Here is an 11,359-nt window from a genome sequence, read left to right as displayed (position 1 = left end):
CAGCAGGAAAAGAGAGCACATAAAGCAGCACTTCGTTCTCCCAAGTAATTATTATAGCCATAAACGGTATCATCATCGTCATCATCATCAAAAACAAACAGGCATACAAAATATTATGAAAGCTGGAGATTTATAAGTCGTTATTATGTGAGGACAACATTCCCTACATATGATCCAGCTGCACTCACTCCTCTTCCTCAGCCTCTTCCAGCCAGTTAACGAAGGGCTCCAGGGCCTTCACAAAGGTTTGCCTGTAACACTCCCAACGTATGAAATATTAGCTTCGTTAGTTCAGAACAAAATGCCCAATTAAGAATATAATGGCCTAAATTCATGCAGAATATACAGAACACCCAACCAAAAATGATGTTGAATGCAGTATTGGACAGGAACCAAGCCACTAACCTTTCCATGTCATAATGGATGGTTAAATATCGCATTTTCAACTAGTAAGAAAGATTTCATTCCAGGTTTTCTATTTTTTTTTATTTCCAATTATTATTCTCCTACAAAACAAAAACTTCATCCCATAGTATGCATTATTGATCTCCTCAGATTATTAAGTGAACAGAGCAATTTAGAGAATATAGAACTTAGCGTGCAAGATGCCAAAAGCGAAGAAACTTGGATAAACTGAAGTGAAATAACACAGCAAACCTTGGCCAGAGGACTTTTAAATTCAGTTAACAAGAGCCTTGTTTGTTTTTATGTTGCCTGATAGAGTGAATGAATTGAGCTTGCATACCTGCCCTTGGGATTTGTTCCTTTGCGGAACCAGTGCAGAATGGTGTCTTCTGCAAGCACGTCCTGTTCATAGAGAGACCTCACAATCTCAGGAAATAGCTTCATCAACTTAGCATCCTCATAGCATTGCATCTGAACTTTGTACAAGAGGTCCAGCTCAAGTTTGCCATTTGTGCAAAATGTATTTAAGAGTTCTGCCCATGTCTTTACCTGATTCATGACAAGAAAACTCATCACAAAGACAGCATTATTTCATTAGATTACAACTGGTGACCTAATCAATAAGCAACTGGCATGCAGTTGCCACAGGTTAACAGCGAGCTTTGTACTTAAATAACCATATCCACACCTGCAAGATCTTTAAACTCAAATTGTCCTTTCCTAGTATGTACAATTAGCCCATCAAACTGCACTCTGAAATAAGGTACAGTAGTCTACCTAGACATTATATGTGAAGTGAAAGCATTCAAAAGTTCACAAAGGTTGCCCCAGCACCAAAATTGTTACCAGTTGATCAAAAGAAGATAATGATAAAAGGACTCAGAAATAGGGATGGCAAGTTAATTTGAACCCGATGGATACCAACCTGAATTGATGGATTTTTTATGGATAGCTACCTTACTCAATGGGTAATGGATAAAGTATAAATATTATCAAACCCGACACCAACCTAACCCAGGACATTATATATATATATATATATATATATAGAGAGAGAGAGAGAGAGACCATTTACATTTTTTTTGGGTTGGGTACTATTTTACTTTTTGTTGAATAATAAATCATAATAATAAAATAGATATCCATATGGATACCCGATACTCGCAACCCAATGAATAGCATATGGATATCTAAATTTCTTAACCTATGGATAATGGATAGGATATGAAAATAAAGAAACCCATCACATGGGTACCATCTCTACTAAGAAATTCAAATTTTTCCTTATATGACACTAGAAAAGACATCGCAGTGAGGGAAAAATCACTCATTAAGGCTTAGTCTTCCTAGCATCTCATGTACTCAGCATGTTACGAAAACAGAAATTCTCCAACGACCTTACCATTGCTCATAAGAACCTTAGTGTCTCTAAGTGAAGGGAAGCACAAAAACAAAGTTCACAATGAAAACTACTTGCAAGTATAACAAGTACCAAGAAAAAAATGGATCAAGTCTAGTTTTGCAGACAATAAAAGCAGCAAAATAACTTTATTGTTGTAGGCAAGGGTATTTCTGCAATGTCCAGATTTTCTAGGTCTACATTTTATTTTATCAGTTCCAAAATAACTAGCTTCACTAGTTTTTTCCTATTCTAAATAAACTATTAGGATGCTTTTTACATATAATAAGAAGTCCTTGTAAGACATGCTTTCTACACATGATAACAAGTCCTTGAAGGACTTGGGCCCTGTTTGTTTTTGCTTCTCAACCTGCTTAATGGAGCCTTGGACTGCTAGGAACTCTATAAAAAGGTTATGTAATTGATCAATATAAAGAGCCGGTATAAATAAAATTTCCAAAAACTTGCTTTTGATTGTGCAACTCAATCTTCTCTTAGGTGTGATTTCCACAAATACTAGGTGTGAAGCTTTGGTTTTTCCTCCTCCTAGGCATGACTTCTAGAAATCTATCCCACATCCACATTCAAAGAGAAAAACCACGTTAATCTAGCCTTAAACACTGATCAATAGTCCCTAAACAGCCTCCCACGCATACCTAATCAATCCTACATCAATTACCCATCAAAGATTAAGCCTAAAATCCCCTAAAAAAATATCATATTACAATTCAAACAGCCCCTGTATTCAGACCCGGAACAGGCCCGTAAGCATCCTGTGTCATCTAATCAATTTTCCTTTCTAACTGAAGTATTTCATTCATTTGCGTCAACATGAGTGCACAAGTTCACTGAAAAATGACATCAATATCTTTGGTAATACAAGGAAAAAAAGTGTGCTTCAAGCCATACCTGGCGCAAAGCTGAATTGGCATTCTGCTGCTGATTCTTGCCAGACCATTGAACAGCATCCATTAACACATCCCACAAAATACGCACAATTTCGATGTCTGGTAGCATAGCATCTTTAACTCGTTGTTTCACAGTGTCAATGACTTCAGACATCTCAGCTTCCTCAGCTATCTGAGTTGTTAATGCAGATTTCATTTCCTTCAGCTTCACCTCAAATATTTTCTTTTCATTATATTCAACCAAAGGTCTCAGTCCTTCCTTGCTGAGGATCAACAATGATTAGATATAGAAAAGTTCCAGATTATGGGTAATAAAAAAATTAGTGTTACTGATGAAAGACAATGCATGCAAAAAACAAGTGCTAGGGAAGCACGAAGACTATAAATTTGTGCATGCTTTGAGAGTTCAAATGAGACTTTTAGATGGACGAGTTTTCATGCAACTGAATAGATAATTTATTTGTGCATAATTAATCTTTATTGCACTCTTATAGTCATTTCCACCCAAGGAAAGAGTTTGGGTGCATTGTTGGAACATAAGCCAACAAATTAAATTGACAAAACTGCAACAGATAGGAAAAGTCAAATGGGTCAAACTAGCATCTCAAGATCTAAAACATGGAAAAGAAGTTGAGGCAGAGCTTAATTCACTTAACAATCATGAGAAAAGCTATCTGTATCAAAACTTGGCTACCATGTATCATGAACCAAAACCAAGCAGCATAACATCAATCATTTTACTGTTGATGTTGTAAGAATATCTTTTTTCTTTGGAAAATATTTACTTCGCAGAGGAGATAGCACTACTCTTCTGCTCCAAGCTACAGCTAGAATTTTGTTCACATTACGTCAAGGGATGTCAACTGAAACTTTTTCTTCAAAATTTCTCAAGACATTTATATTTCCCAAAAGCATACACACAACCACATCTCACCACACCTGCACACTACCATATGTTGGGCCCAAAATGGTGTGTACTAGATCAAGCATAAAAAATTACCTTTGTCATCTCAGCGACAAGTTTTCACCAAAATAAATCAGCAAATTGAACAAGCATAACCATTCAACTCAAATCAGAAAAGCTAAACATGTGGGCTCTTCTCCATTCCAAGATAACGAAGCATCATACCATTGATCACAGATATCTTAGCCGATATCCAAATTAAACAACTAATTTTTTTTGTTCTTTTCGAAACAATGAAATCTTACCATTTGCAAATGACAGGAAGACAGCCCATTTCTGGAAATGACCAGAGAGGAAACCATCATCCAAATACACATAACAAATGGCATAGTAATTTCAAGGTTAAAAGAAAGACAAGAACCACATAAAGTAACTCAAAGCAAAAAAAGGATCAGAATTGACATGTATAAAAAAGTCATGTATTTTTTCATGGCCATGAAACATTATATATCTAAGAAGAACCACAAATTCTCCACAAAGTAACTCAAAACAAGAAGAAATAAAAAAGATAAGAATCAACATGCATAAAAAAGTCATGTATTTTTTCATGGCCATGAAACATTATATATCCTATCAGAAACAGAAGCATTCAGAAAAATCAAAAGCTTTAAAGGGTTAAATCAAGAAATGCAATAAAGATCCATGCCAATTTTATCAATCAGCATCACAAAGTGTAGATTCGCGTTTGGCAATAAAGTTTATTTTAAAAATTACAAAATAATAAATTATCTCTGAAAAATATTTCATTCTATTATCAAAGAGCAGGTGGGAGAAAACTCACGAGAAATGCTCAGAGAAGCCTTCAGGAGATCGCTTTGCTGATGGGAAGAAGTCCAGAAGGTTCTCCTCCATTTTTCCCCGTTTCAGAATTGAAATCAGATCATCAAGGCTATTATCAACCAGATACACCTTGAAGAAGTCTGTTATAAATGAAAGAACTATCCCTTTGGCCACAAGGTTATCCTTAAGCAGAGGCTGGAAAACAGTCTCCGGTGGCAAACCAGATAATTTCTGGGAGAATGCAAGAGCCGTGAAAATGGCCAGCTTCTTTCTTTCATTTTCTTCAAAAAGTTCCAGTGACTGCAGGAACCTTCGCATAACATTTTCAAGGTTCTTAATGAGAAATGGCTTGCGGCGCAGAATTTTCTGCGTGTAGATTACTGATGGTAAAATGATTTCCCGTGTAGGCTCACAATCTATTATAGAGTAAGGATGGCGTTCACCTTCATCAGGTTTTGTTGTGCCAGGTTGTGTACGGCCTCCTGTGAAAACAACCTGCATGCATATGATAAATTAGATTGTCTGAGAATTTAAGAATTCACTTTAGGTGAAAATATAGTGATATAAGCAATTTGTTGGAATATGACAGTGCCAAACAGCTCAAAATTTCCTCCAAAACAGAACATATATGACAGTAGATAGGAAACCCATTGCCTAAATTACATAGATTAGCATCTGCATTAATGTTGAGCTGAAGCATTTTAGCTCCCAACAATTCCTTTCACATTTAGAAAGGAGAAATCAAGGTTTTTTAAAAAAAAAAATAAACACACACACACTCCAACTTGAAAATCGAAATTAATTTATAGAATTAGCATAGCAATAACATATTAAATGCCTTAAATCCTGCAAAGGTAAATTTCATGCATGCGACTCCAAAATATTTGTTCCTGCATTCCTTAGAATGATTTTTCTTTCATCTTCTGCACATGGACCACCAGCAAGCATATGCAACAAGGATATAACTTCCCTAAATCTTTTTTTTTTTTCACTGAGATTAACATTTCTGATTCTGAAAAAAAGGATTAAGTCTAGTTAAACTACCAACGAAATGCTCCCTTTGATTTTGGAGCATTCTTTAGAAATGATATTGACCATTTGAACCTTCTATATAATAAATGATGAGCTTGCCTCAAAAAAGGTGTCACCGTATCTTGAGAAGTTAAGGTCAGCAGATTCAATGCTCTTAGCAACAAGTTCCTGCACGTTGGGAATTTCAATAAGATCCAGGTGCACAAGTTAGTGATGCATATTCAGACATGACATAAGAAAAAAGATGGTTGGTGTGCATTAGATTTAGGAAAAATAAAAAAGAAAGAAAGAGAAATTACCAAATCACCAGCATTATCCAAGTAAATCTGGACCACTGCATCGGCAAATGCTGCAGGGTCCAGTGGAGCAGCAATATTACGTTTGCGGGTCTTAATCCGCGTGCCACTGAAGATAAAATATTTAGTCAAGAGGTATTACAGAAATAAGTTTTCATAAAAATCAAGACATCCATTGACAAGAACAGACACCATCAGTATCTTAACATGTACCATGTCCATAAACTAAAAATTAGACGTTTTGTACACCAATTCCAAATCCAGATTTTAACTGTAATTAGATCAAGTAATTCAACAAGAAAACAAAAGAAAAAAGAAAAGAAAAGAAATCACACAATTCATTGACTAGAACCCAGGAACCGGAACTCTCCAACTAACTATTTGCATGTTTTTTCTTGGAATACGCGATCATATCCAATAATTTAATTGGAAATTGCCAAATATAAAAGCAATAACACAAGAAGGAGAAGAAAAGACATACCCAAGAGTGGGTCTCTCCTTCGAGCTGCATATGAGAAACAGAACATAAATACAATCAGAAGAAGAAGAAGAAGAAGAAGAAGAAAGAGAACAAAACAAATCAAATACGATAAAAGTGAAAGAACATAAAAAAATTAATTCTAAAAATAAAACGTCAAATAATTAACAAGAATTTGCTTTAAAACCAAATCAAAACTTGAAAGAACCAGACCCTTCTGCTCTAAGAACCCTAAAAGCAAAAGAAACAGTATAAAAGCCTAAAACAAGAAAAGATGATATTTTAGAAGGAAATAACGATGAAAAAATAAAAACACAGATCCAAAAGTAATTACGAATATGGGCAGATCCAAGGCAATCAGGCGTTAGAGAAGATGTGCATACCTCATAAACCAAGATGAAAAAGGGATCTGCGAAGCAGAAGGTCTCTCTGAGATTTGGGGTTGAGATTATCGAGAGAGAGGAACAGAGAGATTTTTGGTAAGATGGGGTTTCGACAGTGATATTATATATTATTATTGATTTCAGTATTACCTAGATTGCTCGCCAGCACCCTTTCTTTCTTTTTATTCTATCCTTAAAAAAATACCTAAAAAAAAAAATTGGAGATCCTTTTGAGGCAACCGTGCAAAAAACATTTATATAAAATTTTGAATTTTAAAAAAAATTATTATTTTAATATAATATATCAAAAATATATTTTAAAAAAATTAAAATACATTTAAAAACTACCATTACTATTGTCTCAAACACTCCATACTAGTTAAAATATTAAAAAAATAACATGTTAAACAATATATTTTATTAAAAAATTTAAAATTGTGATATATTGTATTGACACAAAACAAATAACTTATGAAACTGATTTAAAATATAAAATCATAATAATTTTATTAAATTAAAATAAAATGTAGAATTTAATTTTAATCAACTAAATATTAAACATCAAAAATAAAAATATAACATTCAATTAAAAAAATAATCCAAAAAATATTATTTTTTAAGTGAATAAAAATATTATGAAATAAACACAATACTTCATATTTGACGACATATTAAGTGAAATATTTCTAAAATATTAAGATAAGGATTAATCTTTAAAAAAAAACTAGAATGATAAGCAAAGTTATATTACATGGTATATTTCAAAAAAAACAAAATAAAATCATAACATATTAACTTTACTTGAATCAACCAAAACTTAGGATTTAGGGCATAAGACTTTATAATCTCATTGAACCCAAATTAAAACAAAATTAAGAGTTGAATTATAATCAAATTAAATATTGAAGATCATAAATAAAAAAATACATTTGATTAAGAAAAAGACAAAAAAAAAGTTATATTTAAGCTAAAAAAATATTTTGAAGTAAGCCTAATATATTTATATTTAAGCAATTGATTTAGTTTAATTTAACATTGAAGTTTTTTTTAGAAAAATTAAATTTAACAAAAAATGATAAATAAAAATATTCTAAATAACCTATGTTATTTTAAAAATTAGTGAAAATCATGTAAAAAGTAAATAAAAAAATAACAGAGTTTAATTTATAATTTATTCAAATATTGAAAGATTAAATTAAACAAAATAAGCTTTAAAAAAGGAGAAAAAAACAATAAATGAGCTAGACGAATCTCTTAATCTCTCAAATTCACAACCCATTAAATTATAGACCTAGACTCAATCACAAAGCGTAATCCAATATTAAATGATGAAATCATAATATATATATATATATATATATATATATATTCAAAGTAAAAAAAAATAGCAAATAAGTAAAAAAAATATGAAATCATAATAAAAAATAAATTTTAAAATAATCTCAAATAAGATAAATAGCAATCAAGTTAATAGAAGTCAAATTTGACATATTAAAAAATTAAAGGAGGGTGAAATTGAAAATAAATTTTAATTTTTTAAAATAATTCAAATAAAAAATATAAATTAAAAGAACAAGGACCAAATTCAAAGGAAAAATAAATTGAAGGATTGTTGTGAAACTTTGTAAGGTCAAACGCGAAAATCAAAGAAGAGGGAGAAAATTAAAAAAAAAAAAGAAACAAACCAACGCCAAACTAAAAGGAATCACACTACATGCATCGCTCAGGGAGGTAAACCCCGTCGTGATGAATCGGAAAATATCAAAAAATATTGTTTATGGCATTATAAATCACCATACATGTTACTTAAATATGGAGGGGCGACTTACTCATTGGTGTGTTTAATAAAAGCACTAGTAACTTCTATATATATATATATATTAAAATACAAAATTATCCTCAAAACCAATGAAAATTAAAAATAAAATTACACATAAGCCCCTAATGGTTAGGGAGGAAATTTTGATTTTAAGGACAATAGAATTATTCTACTATACTCTGAAAAATGAAATATCAAAAAAGTGTATGAACCCAATTTAAACATATTTTTCTTTTAAGAGCTATTAAGTAATTATCTTATGTGAAAAAAAAAAACTTATGAAAAGACTGAACTATAATCAATCAAATCTAAAATGATCAATAGACCCTATAACAATATCTAATTACCCTTAAACTTATTTGCACTCTTAAAGTAGCAAAAAATCATACTAAGATAAAAAATCTTTCCAAAACTAGATTTATTTTTTTAGGAAAAAAGAGGACCAAAAACCATTGTCACCAAACTTTTCTTGTCAAATGAAATATTTTTATGTCAAACTTGATTATTTTGGTTTCCATAATTGTAACAACCAAATACTTTTTTATTTCCACAACCATCTTCTAGCTATTTTCTAGTGAGCTTTTCTCTCATTTAATGACTGAAAATAACAAAAGTAAACTTTATAATCAAAATGAAAATGATATAGATTTAGGATTAGATATATATTGTTGTGTCTTACATTTTAATCCTTTGTTTTTTAATTTTATAAGTATACCATAATTTTAACGCTAATTTAATCCAATTAAGTTAAAGAAGAACTAACTTGAAAAAAAAAATTTAAAAAAGGAGGAGGAGGAATAAGCAGGAATGAAGCTTTATGACATAATCCAGTTCTTTTAGTTTGTTTAAGTAACTATCAATTATGTTATTATACAATATACATTATTTATTAAGTATTATAATTATTGAAAAAACTAAAATAATATGGTTTTATAATTTGAAAACCATTTTTAACACTCACACATTCAAAGTGTATTTTCTGTTTTTATATTTTATACTTTGAGGTTTGTATTAGTTTTCAATTCACATATATCATGTTACTTATTTGCAATTACATCTTTTAAAATTATGTTTTCATGGTTTTATGAGCTTAATTTTTTTTTAATTCTTGTCTTGCTTGTTTTGTATGGTTAATTTTTTTACATTAAATTGCAAATAGATTTTATAAAATATATAGTTTTAGCTTTCTTTTAAAAACCACTTAGGAGCAAGATTGACATAAGAGAATAAACATGGTTCTTTTCCATAAATGTTGCACAAGAATTCCATTTGATCCCTCAAGTTATGTTTTGTTCATATTCTTTTAGGTTATTACATTTTAGTGTTGGTTTGATATTATGGTAGACTTTTCTTTTTAAAATGTTTTTTTAATTTATTTTTTTTGCCTAAAAAGGCATTAAAATGATGCTTTTACATGTTTTTTGATTAAATGTATTGATGTCAAAAATTATAAAAAAATAATATTTTGATACATTTTCAAATAAAAAATACTTTTAAAAAGTATCATACACTACATTACCAAATACAAACTTAGCCCTAAAGATCGTTTTTTAAATATTTCAATCCCTGAAAGTTAAGAGGAAAACAAAAAGTCATTGAAAAAGTTGAAGAGAGAAAAAACTCTTAAATATAAGAATTTCGACCAACAATAACTTTGATTTTTATTTTTATGGTTTTGACTTAGAAAGAAAAACTCAATAGAGGTAATTTTCACTTTCAATAATACTTGAATAATATATTTTATCTTGGAAAGTTTTTTTCTCCGATTTGATTATGAGTTTGTAAATATATCAAAGAGTGTTTTAAAGTTGATAATAAACATATTGAGCTCTCCAAAATGATTTTTTAGGTGAAAATAGATAAATAAATAAATAAATTAAATTAAGGAATCCTAATATACTAGACTCTGATTTTCGATCACTTCTAATGATTGTGATTTAAAGAAGATAAGGAGTCATTGCATGGATTTTTTTTTAAAAAAAATCTTCTTCATGAATATTTAATAATTTTGTGTATTTTATATTAGTTTTTATATAATTTTTTTAAAAAATTATTCTTTTATTTTTTATATTATGATGTCATAATTATCATGATATTTTTTCTTATATTAAAATTTTGTTTTTTATATGTTGCTAAGTTATTATTTAAAAAGAATTATTCATCTAACAAAAAAAACATGTTTTCAATAGCAAATAAATATGAATAAGGGTACAGGGTTTTCAAAACATGTTTTTTTTTCTCAATGATTTGAATATCTTGAATTTCTATAAATATTTATTTTAATTGGGTTAGTTTTTCATTAAAAAAAAATCATATTACTTATAAAAAAATACATGTTGTCATAAAAAAAAATATTTATACAAAAAATAAATTTTATACTAAAAAAATACTTTTCTCTATAATTTAAATCATTTGGATTATTAAAAATATTTGTTTTAATTATTTTAGAATTTAGTAAAAAGAGATTTTGAGGATTGCCCCGAAGTAGTGCGTAAGTATACAGCTAGTAACATAATATAATATGAAGTGGTTACTTACAAAATACTATTGTGTTTTTTTAATTTAAAAAATAAATATGTATTAGCTATATATCTCTATGGTGGTATTTGATTAGTGTTTCATCATAAAATATTAGTGAATCCTCTAACCTTGATATTTATTTTTATCATTGTTTGATCTACACATTGATATTTTATTTCAAAATTCTCATCAACTTCTTCTTCTTTTTTCTCTTCTTCTTTATTATTGTTGTTTATAATTTATACAATTAACCTTCTTGTGGTTCGATCCCGGTTTAATGGATTATTTATTACTTTAATACTTCCATACTTGGAAGAAGACATTAATTTTTGGTTATATCAATACATATTATTATTAAACTTACCATATCATAAA

At 29.6% G+C, this 11,359-nt stretch overlaps 1 protein-coding gene and 2 long non-coding RNA genes across 3 annotated transcripts; 1 reads left to right on the top strand and 2 right to left on the bottom strand.

The window, feature by feature from the left end:
* Positions 1 to 31: 31 nt before the first annotated feature.
* Positions 32 to 6,782, bottom strand: LOC105112814 (basic leucine zipper and W2 domain-containing protein 2-like). The gene is made up of 8 exons (XM_011008672.1): positions 6,646 to 6,782; positions 6,266 to 6,289; positions 5,788 to 5,893; positions 5,588 to 5,656; positions 4,458 to 4,951; positions 2,714 to 2,975; positions 746 to 954; positions 32 to 251 (listed from the first exon to the last, which is right to left on the bottom strand). Exons 1-8 carry the CDS (start codon positions 6,648 to 6,650, stop codon positions 185 to 187), a joined length of 1,236 nt encoding a protein of 411 aa, XP_011006974.1. The 5' UTR covers positions 6,651 to 6,782; the 3' UTR covers positions 32 to 184.
* Positions 3,899 to 4,284, bottom strand: LOC105112812 (uncharacterized). The gene is made up of 2 exons (XR_839832.1): positions 4,214 to 4,284; positions 3,899 to 4,095 (listed from the first exon to the last, which is right to left on the bottom strand). It is a non-coding gene; the product is annotated as an uncharacterized LOC105112812 (long non-coding RNA).
* Positions 4,043 to 4,364, top strand: LOC105112813 (uncharacterized). Its single transcript, XR_839833.1, has 2 exons — positions 4,043 to 4,118; positions 4,237 to 4,364. It is a non-coding gene; the product is annotated as an uncharacterized LOC105112813 (long non-coding RNA).
* Positions 6,783 to 11,359: the final 4,577 nt, after the last annotated feature.

Source organism: Populus euphratica, unplaced genomic scaffold (assembly GCF_000495115.2).
Source record: "Populus euphratica unplaced genomic scaffold, PopEup_1.0 scaffold363.1, whole genome shotgun sequence".
In the NCBI taxonomy this organism is placed as follows: domain Eukaryota; kingdom Viridiplantae; phylum Streptophyta; class Magnoliopsida; order Malpighiales; family Salicaceae; genus Populus; species Populus euphratica.
The sequence above is the reverse complement of the archived record's forward strand: the minus strand, read 5'-3'. Positions and strand labels throughout refer to the sequence as shown.